This window comes from Rhincodon typus, chromosome 2 (assembly GCF_021869965.1).
Source record: "Rhincodon typus isolate 14 chromosome 2, sRhiTyp1.1, whole genome shotgun sequence".
In the NCBI taxonomy this organism is placed as follows: Eukaryota; Metazoa; Chordata; class Chondrichthyes; order Orectolobiformes; family Rhincodontidae; genus Rhincodon; species Rhincodon typus.
Window position 1 is genome coordinate 104,882,816 of NC_063333.1, and position 18,590 is coordinate 104,901,405.

An 18,590-nucleotide genomic window follows, 5' to 3' on the forward strand; every position below is an offset into this window, starting at 1 on the left:
CACTGAAGATATTAGAGTGCATAGAGGTGCGCAACATTTTGATTTGACATGACAAATATTCCTTTTATTCCTCCGTCTCTGTCGCATATGTTCAGATGAGGCCAACTTCGACAAGGGAGCCTCCGAAATGTCCACCTTCTTTCTCAACTGAGGATTCCCCAGTTCCTACAAGCAATAACAGTTGACTGATCAGAAGGTTTCAGTTGTTAACTGCTGCTCAGGTAATTCTAACGAGAAAAGTTTATAATGATAGAAGCAGAATGCTCCAAGCACAGCACAAGGCATATCCATAGTGCCACCTATATATTTTGAGCTTAATGCAATCAGCAAATCTTTGGTGGGCTAAGTATCCTTTATTTCTTAGATATTTATACATGCCGAAGAAAATCGCATTGAAAGGAAATAATACACTGCTATTCAGCACAGATTTTTCAGCCTTTTATTCCAGATAGGACCACAGAACTGTTTTGATTATAGTTGCTTTCTTTCTTTTTTGAGCAAGGCTAAGGGTAAACCCATTCAGGAATATAAATGAACACAACTGATAGCTGCATGTGTTTTCTTGCGTTGCACTGTATCAGGTCAGGAAGAGTGATGGAACATAGTCTGTATTGTTGGGCTAAATATGATGGATTCTTTAAGGGATCAGCTTCAAAAATGAGAACAGTATCCATATTTTCACCAGCAAGTCCCTGTAACTTAAATGGAAGAATGGTAAAAACATGGATGGATGCATCACTGAAATTTATGCCAATTTTCTACTGATGTTATAATAGTCCATTGGGGCACCCTCAGAAGTAACCTTGACATATTAATTTAACCAGCAAGCATTATGTCTCTGCCATACTTAAAACGAGCCAAAATCTAAGGTCTTTGCAAAGCCGTCCTCAATTTACTTATATGCACTTTGTATTTTGTATATGGGAGTTGGCCAATGAGGAGCAGTATTCTTTTTTACTATATATATAAAAGTTCATCACATTCAAAGTTTGATACACCTTTCCATTGTTTTTTTTTTATCCTGCCATGACTCAGTGATGCATTTTTGATTCCTCATTTAGTGATTTTTTTTGTCAGTGCTCTGATTTTGTTTTTGCCTCCTCTGAGCAAAAAAAAACTAAGGCTGCCACACCATTCAGAATCTTGAACATGCTTGAATTGTACCAACAAGGACAATTTTTTCTGTGGTGTCACCTGTGGTACTCAGGAGGACAATCACCCATCTGGTAGACACCAACTTAGAATGGATGAGTTGAATCCTATTGTAGTTTGCTAGCCAAATTATGAGTCTGCCTCACAGGCTTACTCTGTGTAAGGATTGTTTTCCACAACATGTTTGTGCTGGCAAATCAAATAATCCCTACAGTGTGTCAAGTCTGCACCAACCCTTCAAATGGCATCCTAACATAGACCGGCCACCCTAACCCTGCAACCCTACACCTACCATAGCTAATCCACCCAACATGCACTTCCCTGGATACTGCAGGGCAATCTAATAAAAACCAAAAGAACTGCGGATGCTGTAAATCAGGACCAAAAACAAAGTTACTGGAAAAGCTCAGCAGGTCTGGCAGCATCTGTGAAGGAGAAAACAGAGTTAACGTTTCGGGTCTGGTGACGCGTTCTCAGAACTTATGGTGCTGGGAAAGAGTCAGTTTGTATGCAGAAAACAGGGAGGTGGATAGGGTAGGGAGTACGCAACAGGATAGAGCCCAAAGAGAGAAAGACAGTTGGACAGACAAAAGAGTTGCTGACGATCAGGCTGGGAGGGTGAATAGTTGTTGATGGGGACTGTTGGTGACTAACAACAGGGAGTATGTAATGGCAGGTTATGTGGTCACAAGGCCTGGTGTGTGGGGTAGGGGGCTGGGACATGGGAGAGTTTAGGCCCTAAAATTATTGAACTCAATATTGAATCCAGAGGGCTGTAGGGTCCCCAAAAGTGGAAAATGAAGTGTTGTTCCTCCAGCTTGCGTTGGGCTTCGCTGGAACACTGCAGCAAACCAGAGACAGAGATGTTGGCCAGGGAGCAGGGTGGTGCATTGAAGTGGCAGGCAACAGGTAGTTCAGGGTCTTTTTTGCGAGCAGAACATAGATGTTCTGCGAAGCGGTCGCCAAGTCTATGCTTGGTTTCCCCAATGTAGAGGAGACAACATTTTAAGCAGCGAATGCAATAGACTAGATTCTGGGAAGTGCAGGTGAAGTGTTGCTTCACCTGGACGGTATGTTTCGGCCCTTGGATACATCACTGTGATATCTGTGATCCTGGAAAGATTCAAAACATGAGGGATGAAACTTCAGTTGGAATCCCCACCCACCACCAGCCTCCTCCACTTGGCCGAGCTGGTCCTCACCCTCAATAACTTCTCTTCCGACTCCTCTCATTTTCTTCATGTAAGAGGGTTGCCATGGGTACCCATATGGGCCCCAGTTATGCCTGTCTCTTCATGGGGTACGTGGAACATTCCTTGTTCCAGTCCTATTCTGGCCTCCACCCACAACTCTTTCTCCAATACATCAATGATATCATCGGTGCTGCTTCCCTCTCTTGTCCGGAATGGGAAAACTTCATCAATTTCACCTCCAATTTCCACCCTGCCCTCGCTTTCACTGGTCTATCTCTGACTCCTCCCTTCCCTTCCTCGACATTTCTGTTTCCATTTCTGGGGCTAGACTAGCCACTAATATCCACTGCAAACCCACTGACTCCCACAGCCACCTGGACTATACATCCTCACACCCTACTTCCTCCATCCCATTCTCTTAGTTCCTCCGTCTCCGTCGCATATGCTCAGATGAGGCCACCTTTGACAAGGGAGACTCCGAAATGTCCACCTTCTTCCTCGACCGAGAATTCCCCAGTTCCATTGTCGACAGGGCCCTGAACCAGGTCCGACCCATCTCCTGCATTACCGCCCTCACCCCTTCCCTTCCCTCCCGCAACAGTGATAGGGTTCCCCTTATCCTCACCTACCATCCCACCAACATCCACATCCAGAAGATCATCAGATGCCATTTCCGCCACCTTCAGTGAGATGCCACCACCAGATACATATTCCCCTCCCCCTCCCTTGCCCACGTTCTGCAGGGACCGTTCCCTCCAGGACACTCTGGTCCACACTTCCTTCACTCCCAACACCTCCCCACAGCCCTACAACACCTTCCCCTGTAACCGGTGAAGGTACAACATTTACCTCCTCCCTCCCCATTATCCAAGGGCCGAAACATACCTTCCAGGTGAAGCAACACTTCACCTGCACTTCCCAGAATCTAGTCTATTGCATTCGCTGCTCACAGTGTGGTCTCCTCTACATTGGGGAAACCAAGCATAGACTTGGTGACCACTTTGCAGAACAACTAAGTTATGCTTGCAAAAAAGACCTTGAACTACCAGTTGCCTGCCACTTCAACGCACCACCCTGCTCCCTGGCCAACATCTCTCTCTCTGGCTTGCTGCAGTGTTCCAGCAAAGCCCAATGCAAGCTGAAGGAACAACACCTCAATTTCCGCTTTTGAGGACACTACAGCCCTCCGGATTCAATATTGAGTTCAATAATTTTAGGGCCTAAACTCTCCCATGACCCAGCCCCCTACCCCACACACCAGGCCTTGTGACTACATAGCCTGACATTCCACACCCCCTGTTGTTAGTCACTAACAGTCCCCATTAACAACTATTCACCCTCCCAGCCTGATCGTTAGCAACTCCTTTGTCTGTCCAACTGTCTTTCTCTCTCTTTGGGCTCTATCCTATCGTTTATTCCCTACCCCACCCACCTCCCTATTTTCTGCATATAAACTGACGTTTTCCCAGCCACCATTAGTTCTGAGGAAGGGTCACCTTACGCGAAACGTTAACTCTGTTTTCTCCCTCACAGATGCTACCAGACCCGCTGAGCTTTTCCAGCAACTTTGTTTTTGTTCCTGATTTGCAGCATCCACAGCTCTTTCGGTTTTATTCCTTTTGCTTTGTCGTTGTATGTTCTTACTTGTCCTTCTTTTAAGGAATGTTGGTATTTCTGTTGAATTCTGACTGATGACCTCCAGACTTAGAGCATTATAAAGCAGGAACATACAATCGACACCCAAGCTCCAAATGGTCATCGGTCCAGCACACTGCACACGCTCACCTCCATCATGCCAACTCTACCGTCTAAGGTGAGGTGCGGTCGCTCACTGCGCCTCTGTGGAATGGAGTTGCTCAAATAGTCCGGGGAGCTGACCTTGTGCTGGGGAAAATCCTGCATCGCAGCAAAAAGATGCAGCAAACCAAATGCAACACATACATAGTAGATGCGTGCGCTTTATCTTCGTCCAGCACTGTCACTTCGAGATAGAAACATTGTTTGTTGTTAATTTATTGCACATGAAAGCGAAATCTGCATATTAGTATAGAATTTATATTTCCCGTCAGTTCAACTTCATCCATTGGGGAAATCTATTTTGCATAATATACGAAAGTGTTATAAGTGCGGGAGTTTCGCTGATGTAAACGTAAACCATCACATGTAACAGCAAAATCTGTTACATTACGGTGGTCGCTGTGCAAAAGACACACTGTCATCGTATCTTTTAATATTCTGTAAAACAGTAATTTTGGCCAGTCAAACTATTGCCGAATAAACACACCCTCCTTCACAAAACTGGAGCATCTCGATTTATTACTTCGTAGCTTTTATCATTGAAAATGTTGTCAAAATAGGGAATTTATTTTAAAAGATGTGGCCAATTGGAATACACTTCCCCATGAATTCCACCACGGACAATTTTATTTATAATCCCTCGAGTAATTGAAGTTGACGGCTGCTGAGAATAATAGTGTTGGAATATCTCGTTTTTCAAAACCTTGATCCATTGGTTCTCCATATTTATCATCACTAATCTATGTAAAGGAAGCGAAGATTGCTATCCGACTGAAATGGAAAGTCGCCGGCTTCATTCACTACTTTTGACAATCCCGCCAGTCCGCTAGCTTTGTCAGAAAATAACCATCACTATTCTATGTTTACATCTCGGGGCTAGAACAAGTTAATAAGCAATGTTTACATATTTGCGATCAATACGGCAAATTAAGTGTTGGAGAAGGTAACATTCCTAATCTGATGGTACATAAATGAATTTGCTACTGTGGGATTGTAATCAGATAGTCACACAATAGCAAACGTTCTTGTCAATAAGATTCCACACATTCTGCATTGCTATTCCAATGCGCTGATCTCTTCTTCCATCAGTTAAACCATAAAAATACTGGGACCGGCGTTTGCATTTAACATTTAAGTTAAAAGGTGCTCTGTGCCTGGGAGGTCCAAGGGACAGTTTCCTGTGCAGTATATTTGACACTACTGGAGTTAGAGCTAGAGTTATTGGATGTCAAACCCAACAAGTACAACATTTCGGAGCTTCTTGCTTCGCGTTGCTCCCGGGACAGATCCGTCCTCTTATACGGTAACTGTTTCAGGGATCATACAATTGGTAATGGAACCGAATCCTTATTGTGTGCAATGGTCGAAGTCAAGAGGCTGCTTCATTCCTCGCCCAATGCCAGCCATCATGTTACATTGACTAGGAAATAATCATTACTGCTGGTGCTCTTAGTCTGTAGAGAAGCAAGGTCATACATTCAACCATTGTTATTAACAAATCATATCGATGGTCTGCAAGTTTTTATTCCACTGGATCTATGGCAGAAAATACGGCCTCGGGCTTATAACAGAATAACGTCAAGCCGGCTCCCAGAAGCATTGACAAAACAGACTTATAAAAGATTTACCTTTAGGTGCTGTTTGCTATTTTAACCATGGTTGACTGACTGTCGCAGAGGTAGGAGTCTTCAGTTTGGCAAAGGTCAAAGGTCAGCTAAATATGATTGGCATATCTGCTTTTGTCTGATGCAGGAGAATCCTGAAGCAAAATATATTTTACCAAAGTCATGCTAGTGTGATGATCATGTTGATTTTTAACGATCAATATGCGTTTACCATCTTAAAACGCAAAATCTCTTTACATTATTTCACTATGTGTGAACATATAAATGTGCGTCACGGAAGTTATAATGCAGAAGCAGACATATGCAAATAACGTATTGCATTTTTTTTTAAATCCTCTTCTAACGATCATATCAACATAGAAACAAGTTCCAACAATTCTCAGTATGGTAGCCCAGGTGTCCAAATATTTAACTTTAAATGGCGTACAGTGAAAACTTTGTAATACAACCTGTCTTCGATTTAATCTGTCAAGTTTAAAATTCTATTCTAAACTTGATAACTTTGAATATTATCGACCGGACATGTGAAATTGGCCAGTAATCTTTTTTTTTTAATTGCAATTCTTACTAATTGAAAATGCGAAATGTTAAATTGCTGTTACAATCTGAGATTAATTCTTTGCATCTGATTAACCATGGGGAAATTCTTCAAGACATTTGACCTTTATTCTATATATGAAGACGAAACAATTGAGAAAGTAAATCCTATGCCTGAAATTATAAAAAAAAACAGAAATTACTGGAGAAACTCAGCAAGTCTGACAGCATCTGTGGAAACAAAGTAGTCAACGCTTAGGGCCCACTAACCCTTCTTCAGAACGTTTCAGTTTTCCAGCACACGCACTTTGTTTCTGGATTCCTGAAATTATGAACTTCGCTGGAAGAAAATCAAGGCTGAATCTATTTCATTGAGTTTCCTCCATTCTCCATCAACAATTGCCATTGTCTGTACAATGTCCCGTACATATATAGAGCATGATGTCATTAAATTGCTAATTGACAGTGCAATCTGGTTGGGTAAATTATAGCAAAGATCAACTGGATAATGAGTAGCGATCCCAGTGGCCTAGCGATTCTAAATTAAATAATACGTGTACTCGTGTGCAGAAACTACTTTGGGAATATATTGATTCTGGCCAGAAAGCAAACGTGTATCACGTGTATTACTTTTATGAATCAAACATGACTTTTAATAGAAAGAAATGCAAACTATCTAAGGAAGGTGATGTGTCTCCGCTTGGTTTCCCCGATGTAGAGGAACCCTGCAGCCCAATGGTATCAATGTGGATTTCACAAGTTTCAAAATCTCCCCTCCCCCCACCGCATCCCAAAACCAGTCCAACTCGTCCCTGCCTCCCTAACCTGTTCTTCCTCCCACCTATCCCCTCCTCCCACCTCAAGCCGCACCTCCATCTCCTACCGACCAACCTCATCCCGCCCCCTTGACCTGTCCGTCCTCCCTGGACTGACCTATCCCCTTCCTAACTCCCTACCTACACTCACCTTTCCTGGCCCCATCCCCGCCTCTTCGACCTGTTTGTTTCCTCTCCACCTATCCTCTCCTCTATCCCTCTTCTATCCGCCTCCCACTCTCTCCCTATTTATTTCAAAACCCCCTTCCCCTCCTCCTTTTCTGATGAAGGGTCTAGGCCCGAAACGTCAGCCTCTCTGCTCCTATGATGCTGCTTGGCCTGCTGTGTTCATCCAGCCCTGCACCTTGTTGTCTCGCAAACTATCTAAGGCTCTCCAATAAACCCTGTGCCTATCTCTGACATTCACCGGCTAAAATAGAAGCGTATTGTTGCATCACATGATTGAAACCCATCAACATGAATTGTAGCTGCTGCATTAGTGGGAGGTTAACCTTGTGTTTTGGAACAAGTACTGCGAGAAAACTAATATAATTTTGTTTTATATTGAACAATGATACACGTGTAAGCTCCATTTGTGCAGGCCGGAGTTCCACCTGCTCAACGCTGAATGTTCAGGATTTACACACATGTAACGGAGACCATTGCCTAGAAAGAGTACCTTAAGATAGTTTCTGCCGAGAAGCAAAACTTCATAAATAATATTTTCCATTGTGTAGCTATACTTAATATTTCCAGGGAAGGTGTCTTTTTGTAGAAAAGTGGGATAACTTTATGTGTCACGAAAGGCACTTTACCATATTATTAGTGCAAAGAAACCAAAAGGAATAAAGTTCGGCTGATGAAACTGTATATTTACAAAGGTACATGAGAACCCAAGCAGACAAGAAGATAGTAATGTGCTATGAAGCACAAATGTATTGCCAGAGATCCACAGGTTTGAGAAAACACCTGAGGAATCAGCGCTTCTCTGGAGTACAACAAGATAAGCTTTTATTTTTTTAATGGAAAACAGGTCATGTGTCGTCTATACGGTAAAGTATTGTCTCACAAATCGTTTGTGAACACTTTACGTTGAAGTTGGATTCATGAATCAATATAATTATTCCAAAAATATGATATTTCCAATCAATGTGACTTATTCATAACATCTGTAAAATAATGCATGGCATAACAGTTCAAAAAGGAATTGCACAAAGTCTAATACAGGCCTCATTCTCTCAATACTGTACATGAGCTGCTTTTTTGGAATTTTATATCAAATATTCCCTGGGGTACAGGTCACCAGGAATTTTCAAAGCTTCCAACTCTTGGGTGCACAATGGCGAGAGGGCCTTCGGGACTTTTCCTCAGCACATCTTTGCGGCTGTGGCCACGCAGTTAGTGTGGTCCTCAACACGTAATCGTGGACCTTGAATTAATCCTTCTAACAAGAATACATGACCCATTCAAAGGAATAGAAAATAAAATATCTTCTGTTTATACCTTTCTCGAATGTCCTGAACGCTTCACGGCCAATTAAGTGAGATGTAATGAGCTGCAAACGACCAGGTAACGACCATTTCGCAATTTTGGCAAATGGATATTCTATTTTCTACACAGTAGCTGAAATTGTATAAGCAAAATGCTAGATGTTCCATTTATGTTTCAATATCGCACCCCGCACATTAAGCTTGAAGAAAAATGCAAAAACATACAATAAGTCTTTCACCATCTCACTGAGGAAGTAGAAAGCAATTAATCTGGAATCTTTTAACGTAACGTATAATTTTGACAAAGAGCCATTTTAAGGATACTGTCTCTTTCTCTAAAAGTAAATATTTGTTCAGCCTCGGTGTTGACTTCTATGATACGATAATAGCACATTATTCAAATTTTCAAATGGTCTTTGTTCGTTTCACGAAATCATTCCAGCGTAGGATGAAAAATAGATGGCTTCTTATATCCTGTCTAAATTTTGTGACTTATGTAAAACTTTTATGAGAACCTTAGAAGGACTGTGAGTCCAATTGGCCAATTAGGAAACTCGCATACATGTTGATATGAAATGTACACGTATTAAACTTTACAATCAATGATGCTAACATGGCTTACCGAAATTTCATTGGGCGATTCTTCAAGAAAAAAGTGACATGACATAGTTTGCAAAAAGTCTCATTTTCATTTTTGCTTCTTGATTACAAAATTAATAATAACGACATTAATTGTGTGAACAGTACCTAAGTAGAATAAATAATTATATTTATGTTTAATTTGCATCTGATTTGCACAGTGACAAATTGACGAGCGTTTATGTCCGAGATAACTTGAATGATTTAATTGACCGATGTAACTGAGTGTCGGGACTCAACAACATTGTTTTATGTTCATGTTATTAGATGTAGCCCCTCGGTAACGCTGTAGATTTGCGACAATATTTTGTGTAACATATATTGATAACCGTTTTGTTCCAGTTGATAACCATGTATTCAGAAAAAAAATAGGTTTTTTTTTAAACTGTAACTTGGAAATGTTCGTCCATTAAATTTAATTGGTTCGAACTTTCACAAGCGGGTTGCACTTAACCTCCAGTGTGCCAGTCATCCTTCTTCGAGCGCCCTCTCCCCACCGTGTCGGTCATTATATTCCCTACTTCGGTGCCAGCATTTATCAGCTGAAATCTGATGATCAGAACAATGGAGAATTATGTATTAAAGCACTCATATCGAGACCATGATTACTGAGAAAAGTCCTGGGCATTTTTAAGTGTTACAGACGTTTTGACCTGTGTCTTATAACGTAAGTAATGAAGGGATACAAAATATTTGTGCTATCTCACCCAAATATGAAAATGTTGGACTCGTTTATTCTGTATATGTTGACTACAGAGGGACTAAATAATTGGAAGGCACCACACACCATAAAGTATGCACCGAGCAACAAGTTGGTACTAGTTTGCAAATCCACTTGCTAATGTACGATGAGATCCATTCTTTCTGTAGTGACATCTAAAAAATACTAAATGGACGTTTTGAGGCCAGTTATGATCGGCGAAATTACTTTTGTTTAATCTTTATGTTTTAAGAATTGAGAACCCCCTGTGTGGTTTGTTTCCTCGTCTTTAAAAACCTCCATTAAGTTGTAACGAGAGGTGCAGCTATTTTATTTTGTAACGTCATGGACATTAGGGAGTTGTTTGTCAAATGTTTCAAGTACAGAATATTCACAATCCGAAATTTCTGGTTACCATTTTTCCAGCCAAAGTTTATTTTCAAATCTGAGATCCGCAGTCAGTTTGAAAGCAGTGAAAATGGACCGATGGTCCTTCGCAATACACATTGGAAACACACGAGACACTAAACGAAAGTAACAGAATTATCCTGATTTTAGCAACCTCGACTGATCATCTCCAGAAAATCTGTTCCTGAACGCAGAAGACTTTACAACGAGTTGGCAAGTTACTTGATTGACGAGTTTACTATCTGAAACCCCAGGGATAGTGGGGGGAGATAGTCGAGGAAATTTTGGTGCAAAGTTTAGATAAACCGCTGGTGTTTGTTATTAAATTCGAATTGCTGTAAAACTAAAATTGACATGTTCGAATCAAGAAAACATGTCTGTGGCATGCGCTGCTCTTTCTGGACAAAAATAATGTGGACCCGAACAACAAAGTTTGCTGGCCGTGTTTATTTTTGCACAGATCTTCATTCATACGTTGCAAGTTTTGCAGGCAGCTGATCAGTTTGGTTTTCATAGCAACAGGGGTCCGGAAAGAGGGATGGCTTAACACAATAAAACATTATCTCTGGCTCGTGCCGCCTGAAGTCCTGGCCAGAAATGTTCCTTTCACTGGCAACAAAGTGTTAATTAATTGAGGGGGGAATAAAAGACCCCGTGGATCGCAAAGAGGTGATCGTGCTGACGGCTTGGGTCTTACCCTCTTTATACTTCGCCACTTCTCAATATTTTCGAAAGGGATTCTGTTCTTATGCAAAACATTGTTTAAAATTCAAATCCGAACACGAGCCATATCATAAAACAGGAGGGTAGTCTGTGAGTTATCGGAAATAAGATAGCTCGCGTAAATTTGACCTTTTTGCATTGCACTGGCCGCAAACGTGGCGACTGAAATGTTGAAATGGGTAACGGTATCTCCCACTGATCCTCATAGCAAAAGAGGAGGATAACAGAAGTAAATTGACATACCGGTTACAAAACTGTTTCTCATTTTAACGATGTGTGAATGACCCGAGCGTGAATTGATGCAATTTAGTGCTAGAGGAGGCGATTTCCAAGGGGACGAGGCTCCCGTCATTTGCAAGTGTGAGTCCCAGTGGGATGGATGGTGGTTTTACTAATCTCGATTGTAATTGTATGTCTTAGCTGTCCTGATCGCAAATACACGCACCGGGTGTGGATGGCCGTTTGTATTTCAACCGAATGAGAAGAAAACCGTAAGAAGGTGGGTGAGCTGCCTGTTCAGAATCGCAGCTGCGTGTGCCGAAGCTCGCCGTGTTTTACATATTCAAAAAGCAGCGGATGTCTCATGTGACATGTTGATATGCAATTAAAACATCGGGCACTTTGCAATTATTAAAATGAAAACAATGAAACGGTGAGTATTGCAAAAAAAGCAGAACTACAGTTTTAATCGGCGTGTATAATACTCTTGGTTGCCGGTGAACATGCCCGTGAAAGATGTTCTTTCCGTTTTATTATTGTGTTGCATCCCTGTTTTGAACTGAAATCGAGAGACATGCCTCCTATCTGAGTGGCGGCAATTATGTCAAATCGCTTTATTCATTGCGTATTACCACAATCAATTTAGTAATGGTACTTTGAATCAGCCACATAGATTCATTCCCAGCCTTTGCAACTACGATTAGTTGACTAGAAACGTTAGAGGGGCAATATTAAAATTGCATACTACCGCTCTCGCCTACTAGTAAATGCAATCAAAGTCAGCCAAGCAGAAGTTTTTGCGTCCTTGCTAGCTAGAATTAGAAGTGCGACAGTTCATGAGCGGATTTCTCTAAAAGAAATACCAGGACAGGATGGAGTTATTAAATAAAAATTCATAACATTTTCCAATATTATTGTATGTGATCCATAACAGAAATACCCGTGCTTTTTGCTCACATCTGCCTTGAGATATCTCGTCTCGTGAAAGTTCTCACAGCACACGAGTGACTGAATTTAAGATCAGATCTGCACACCAATGGACGCCGGTCTGGTTCAGATTCGCGTCAGTGATAATATATTTAGCTTTTCAATCGCTCTCTGAGAATCCAATTTGCATTTTTTGAAAACAAAAACAGAACCTGCCTCCCGAGTATAATTTGGCGGTCGGTTCGGGAACGGTTCAGTTCAATCGACTTCTTCAAGATCACGACCTCGCAGTGAGTGTGATCTGCGCATAATCCATCAGCTCCCTCTCCTGCAGCCTCACTGCTCCCACTGCCAAGTTCAAATCACTTGGACACACGATTCTTTCCCTCATTTGACGTTTTAAACCGACACGAGCCGGGAGCGTATTCCTCTCATTTTACCGCCTGTTTAGTTCAAGTTCGTTAAAATGTGCCCCAAAGCTCGCTAGCTAGCGTTTTATTTCTATTTCCCCTCTTTTTGCTTTTGACATATCGTAATATACACCGGCGTTCCCTAATTGATTGATTAATTTTCTCTCTGTCTTCAAGCTGATATCTCTAACTAATTTCCAGGACCCTCTTGTAAGCGCCAGTCTTTTTTTTCCTACGGCTGCGATGCAATTAGTCTTTCGAACAATCTTAAGCAAACGTTTAGCAACGTCAGCTTGTCCCGCATAATTTCCACACACGTCAATCTAAATTCATTTTTTATTTATAATCCCCCATTATTTCAGGCGAATTGAATTTCTAATATTGCTGGTCGAATTTTGAGGAGCAATATATCACATTCGTTGTGGAAAATCTCAGCACATTCTTACGGAGACAAGAGTAGATCCCTTGACCTCAAAGCTGTATTTTCGTAACTCGTTTATTTTGAATATATCTCTATCTGTGTGTATAATTAAATACAGATATCCCCCCCCCCATATTATTTGGTGATAGAAATAGCCGGTAGATGATGTTGTTTATCCAGAAACCTGTCGTGAAGGGGGAAAGCGGACGTACAAAATAAAGCGAAAGGCGAAGATCATAAATTAATCAGAGCTTAAATGCAACAAAAGAATTCTATTGATGCCGAAAGTCCAGTCCAGATCGGCTACTTGCAATATTGTGCGTTATTTTTTAGAGAAAAAAGACGAACATGTAGCTTAGCTGGTTGGTACATTGGCATTTATTTTAACTTTTAAAATAAATAAACTTATAGAGGTTATTGTTTGGTGATCCAATCGAGCAAAGCGGGATGTTTTCCGAAAGAGGGCCACAGAAGGGCAGGCAGCGGAGCGAGAGCTGCGGGATAGCAGGAGGATGAAGCGCTGGTGAATCGAAACGGTTAGACAGAGAGGCGAGAACAATAAAAAAAAGGGAAAGAAACGGGAGCAAAACACAGGAGAATAGGACAAGGGCCACGAGATGGAATGAGAGGTGAGATGCAAAGCAGTTGGAGAGAGGGACGAGAATTTTAGATAATGTTTAATCATTTCTGCGGAATGGGGGAGCGAGGGCAGAGGGGAAAGGGGATGTAAGACAGAGCGAGGAGCTGCAGAAAGTGGTCGCTCGCTGTGAGCCGAGGGCCAGCGGCCGCGAGCTACTGCCTGCAGCTGCCCCGATCCAGCCGGAGCTGGGGAGGCCGAAGTAGGGCGGGGCGCTGTTATGTAAATAAGACGGGCTGATTGACAGGCGCTGCCCGCCGCTGCTCTATCTAACCAGAACTCAGCAGCAGCGTCCAGCAAAAGCACTCAGGCTCTAGAGCAGTTTCTGCAGCTTCATGCAGACACCTTCCTAACCCAGCACTCAGCCAAAGCAGGGGGGAAGCTCAACTATATGCTACTTCTCCAGTAACAATCGAATTTTCCTCTTTTCTCTCTGCCCTTTTTGTTTCTTTTGTGTTTCTTTTTAAAAAAAAATTCTTTTGTTGCGTGCGGGTGTTGATTGGGGGGGAGGGGGCAAAGCAATGTCTTATCCTCAGGGTTATCTGTACCAGCCGGCAGGTTCGCTGGCTCTTTACTCGTGCCCGGCGTACAGTGCTTCCGCTCTGACCGCCCCGAGGAGCGACGAGCTGGGCAGAGCCTCGTCCGGCTCGGCGTTCAGTCCCTACGCGGGCTCGGCAGCATTCACAGCCCCCTCTACAGGCTTCACTAATCCGCTTCAGTACTCAACTGACCCCGCTACTGGATTCCCGTCCTACATGGTACGTCAATAAATTTCAACTGACTACATTTGCATTATTCTAAACATTAGTTTATTTTGCATTTATTTCGTGCTCTTTAATTTGAGGAAGGCTTTTAACTTTAATGAAGTTTGGTTCCGGAAAATGTTCGAACGTGTTACTTGTTATATTTAAACTGGCTTGATGCAACACAGAATGGTGCTACCATTCGCCAAATCCAGTCCGTAAATGTCGTGTTTTGATTTAAAGATATATTTTGTAAGGGAAGCATTGAAAAAGGATGAGATACAATTTAAAAAAAAACATGAAAAACCGATTTCTGAACAATACGGCACGACATTGGGTCAGCTGCAAAACCACACGCACACACAAAAGTTTGATGGTTTTTGGAAAGGTCGAACTGCAAACGTTGGTGGGAAGAAAAGTGGCGAACTGCACACGGTCAAAGTTTAAAAAAGATGCCTGCTTTTCGGAAGTCAAGCCGGATGGTGATTGTAACGCCGTTGAATGCACACAGTCAGGGAAGGTCAGCAGATAGTGTCGGCGCCGGCAAATCTCAACAGCTACCATATCCCAAAGTCCGGGAGCCGCAATTGCTTCAATATCTATCTATCTATATATTATATATATATAAGCGGATTTACTGTTTGTAAGTTTGATAACATGCTTGATGAGAATGCACAAGGGAGACCCGCCGCCATTTTTGGGTGACATGAGAAACAACTTTAAGAATTAAGAGGTTGGGAAGAAAAACACCTATAACAATATCAATTCGATTAAATTCAAACTAGGAATTCAAACTAGAGGGAAGTTTTAGACCTCTGAGTGAATACAATTGCATTTCATTATGTTAACTAGATCGATTAAATAAATTAGAAACATTATCTTTACATTGCAAGCTCCAGTGATCAGTATACTGGTACGTCTATGTGTTGACATAGTGACTGATATTTTGTTGTCTTTTTAGGGTTCCCCATACGATGCTCACGCTACAGGGATGGCTGGAACCCTCAGTTACCACCCGTACGGTAATGCGGCGTATCCTTATCAACTCAACGACCCGGCTTACAGGAAGAACGCCACACGAGACGCCACGGCCACTCTCAAAGCCTGGCTGAACGAGCACAGGAAGAACCCCTACCCGACTAAAGGAGAAAAGATCATGCTGGCCATCATCACGAAGATGACCCTGACTCAGGTCTCCACCTGGTTTGCCAACGCCAGGAGGAGACTCAAGAAAGAGAATAAGATGACCTGGGCTCCGAGGAACAAGAGCGAGGACGAAGAAGAGGAAGAATCGGGGGAGAGTGAAAGAAACAAGGAAGGAAGTTTGAAGAAAAAACACGAGCAAAACGAAACATCAGCCGAGGATGAAGGTTTGTCGAGTTGAAAATTGTCTCCACATCACTCGATATTACGCAATTACGACTGACAACATAGCATTGCATTGAGACAAATGTCGGAATCGATATTTGATGTAATCATGCTATGGTTGACTTATTAGGGCCACGATGGGTACAATTACTGACCATGCAACCACACATACAGGCTGAAACAGCGTCTGCAATGTTGCGAACTTTTTTTAAATGGAAAGTGTTCGGTGTTTTGAACGCGCATTTTAAATATTAGCAGCTATTAGTTCCAGACGGAACTATTGAAGTGTCTTAAGTTTTCAGCGTTAACCCTAAATTAGGTTGTCACACAGAGCATCTTCTACTCTATTTGGAACTGGAGGGGAATTGATCAATTCCACTCCAGAACCAGTTACGCCACGTTATGTTCTGGTTGCTTCAGGAATGCAGTGCCCACTGTACCAACTGGGAACAACTTCAAAACACACACACCAGTTTTACCAGCGGCCTGTGTGTTTAAGTAAAAAGGTGGCGCGTTTCGCACATGTATTTTCTTTTCGAACGTGTTGCACTCCTTGAAAGGTAAAAGTAGATGCTACTTATTTAACCGCGAGTTGTTCTGGTTTGATTTCAGGCATTAGTTTGCACGTTGACACGCTGACTGACAGCTCCTGCTCCCCAGAATGTGAAGGGGACAAAGTGTGCAGGGTGGAGGACAGCGTTTGTGAATCTGGCTCCGAAACGAAGGAAAAATGTGACAATTGTATTGATGATGATGATGCCGTTGGTGATGATGATGATGGCAGCGACGAGGAGCAGGAGGAGCGAGACCTTTCTCACAAAGCCATGAACTCTTCGCCTCTCACTCGGATGGACGCCGCACTCCTTCACGTGCCAGAAGACGAGAACTCGGGGAGTAGAACCAAACACAGCCTAAACAGTATCATCACCTCTGCTTCACAGACTCAAGTCAGCAAACCCAAACTTTGGTCTTTAGCGGAAATCGCCACCTCGGATATTAAACAGCAATTCGGACAGATTTGTTCTCCGTCGCCGAACTCCTCTTCATCGACCTCTAGCTCTACCTACCCGGCCACTTCAATCCTTGGCAGGCCCATTTACTACACTTCACCCTTTTACACTAACTATACGAGCTACGCCAACTTTAACCATCTGCAAAGCCAAGGCATTTTACGATACAGCACCAACGAGACTGTCTTAAACACTGTCTCCATGCACAAACAAAGTACTGACTCTCTGAAAAATACGAGTTCCCAGCTCGAACAACACTTCAGGGCCACAAATTACGACTCCAAAAAAGGTATGTGCTGATGCAAGCGTTCTGCTTATAACTAGAGACCTTCAGTGAAAAGAAGGCCATTAGCCATAGCAATCAAACGCCCTGAAAATGCAGTTACAGTACAGAGCTCCCAGTCCAAGTGTAGTATATTTGAGCTGCATATGTGCAAGGTATAGGAAACATTTATTTCTCCGGACTAAAAATGTGTACTAGCAATAGTAGTTGTTAGGCTGATAGATATCCGCAGAGAGTGTAACTAAATGGTGGTTGTATTTTTTGACAGACCCCAGTGATGTCTGCACAGTAGGAGTGCAACCATATCTATAGATGTGTTATCAGCAGTGCAAGTAAGTGATCATGTGAAAAGACGCATCTAAAATAACAAATTTTGGAGCCTAAGCAGTGAAATCAATGCGCTGCAAAATGAGAGGAGGGGAGATACATTTAAATATTGGTCTAACTGAAAAGTACGTAAACTTATTTCATGACATTATTTATTGGTAACAAACATGTAGGGTTTATAATAACTATGGTCCTCACCGTCACAAATTTTGCAATATTTTAACCTGTGCTCAATATGTCTCTAAAATTGTGACAGCTCTATGCTTACCAGTTGGTTGACTGGGATTCTCTTTTATTTCCTTGGTCTGCAGGTAGGTGTCACAATTGCTTTGAAAATGTCAGCGAGCCATTCCCCCCAGCTATTAAGCAAAAAAAAATGTATATAGTACTGGATCACATTTTGTGCCACTGTATAGAGAAGACCCCACAGAGCACTATTTTAATTCACAGAGGATGTTATTAAGAAAGCAAATCCCTGCAACATATCTCTGCATTTGTTGTTTAACTATTATTCTGTATATGTGATTTTTTGGAAAATGTCTTCTCAGGTTTTCTTCACTTGATCGGTTTATTTGCCACGTTCTAGGTGTAATGCGGCTTTATTGTAAAACTATTTGTAGATATACGGTAGAACAATGTGATTGAAGAACTTGAGTATCTGAAAAGTGGAAAACATTTGATATTTATTTTTGTAACGATGACACAAAGCTTCTAGTAATTTATGCAAGTTGTATTGCAATGGAATCTGAACATTTTGTAAATAAATCTGCTTGTTTTTTTTTTGAAACGTGATAACAGTTACAATCTGGTTGTTATAGGGACTCTTTGCTAATTTATATCTTTAAATGTAAATAAAATTGAGTAGTCTGCAACTGCAATTTCTTCGAAATGTTTGGATTATTTGGCATTTTCTCTTCAGAGGTATATTTGAATTTGAAATATTTGATTTAGTTTTGGTTTTGGAAATTGAATTAAAATCTCTTTAAACATGCGTTTGATACTTATTTCAATGCAAAATTATTATTTATTAGTTTCAATGTAGGTAGTAGTAAGACTAAGAAACGCTCGCAAACTTTTGGACACATTCGAATAGTAGTGTATCGCAAACTTAAATGATAGACAAAAGCAATTAAGTATTAAACCGCATTTTCAGTGTGAGGATCATA

The 18,590-nt window shown here is 41.8% G+C and overlaps 1 protein-coding gene and 1 long non-coding RNA gene across 3 annotated transcripts; one reads left to right on the top strand and one right to left on the bottom strand.

Moving 5' to 3' along the window:
- Positions 1-4,543: 4,543 nt before the first annotated feature.
- On the bottom strand, positions 4,544-6,689 carry LOC125486800. The gene is made up of 3 exons (XR_007265424.1): positions 6,575-6,689; positions 5,771-5,901; positions 4,544-5,596 (listed from the first exon to the last, which is right to left on the bottom strand). It is a non-coding gene; the product is annotated as an uncharacterized LOC125486800 (long non-coding RNA).
- A 7,525-nt stretch (positions 6,690-14,214) lies between these two features.
- irx2a (iroquois homeobox 2a) lies at positions 14,215-18,211 on the top strand. 2 transcript variants are annotated; one of them, XM_048613803.1, is made up of 5 exons: positions 14,215-14,451; positions 15,398-15,806; positions 16,417-17,103; positions 17,366-17,429; positions 17,736-18,211. In XM_048613803.1, exons 1-4 carry the CDS (start codon positions 14,215-14,217, stop codon positions 17,407-17,409), a joined length of 1,377 nt encoding a protein of 458 aa, XP_048469760.1. In that variant the 3' UTR covers positions 17,410-17,429; positions 17,736-18,211. The 2 variants fall into 2 exon arrangements, with proteins under 2 accessions (XP_048469760.1, XP_020370879.1); XM_020515290.2 differs by having other exon boundaries at positions 17,366-18,211.
- The last annotated feature ends 379 nt before the right edge of the window (positions 18,212-18,590 follow it).

Coding starts and splice junctions, on each gene's coding strand:
- irx2a (XM_020515290.2), top strand. CDS start 14,215: ATGTCTTATCCTCAGGGTTATCTGTACCAGCCGGCAGGTTCGCTGGCT. Junction 15,807..16,416: donor AACATCAGCCGAGGATGAAG/GTTTGTCGAGTT, acceptor GTTTGATTTCAG/GCATTAGTTTGCACGTTGAC. Junction 17,104..17,365: donor AAATTACGACTCCAAAAAAG/GTATGTGCTGAT, acceptor ATTTTTTGACAG/ACCCCAGTGATGTCTGCACA.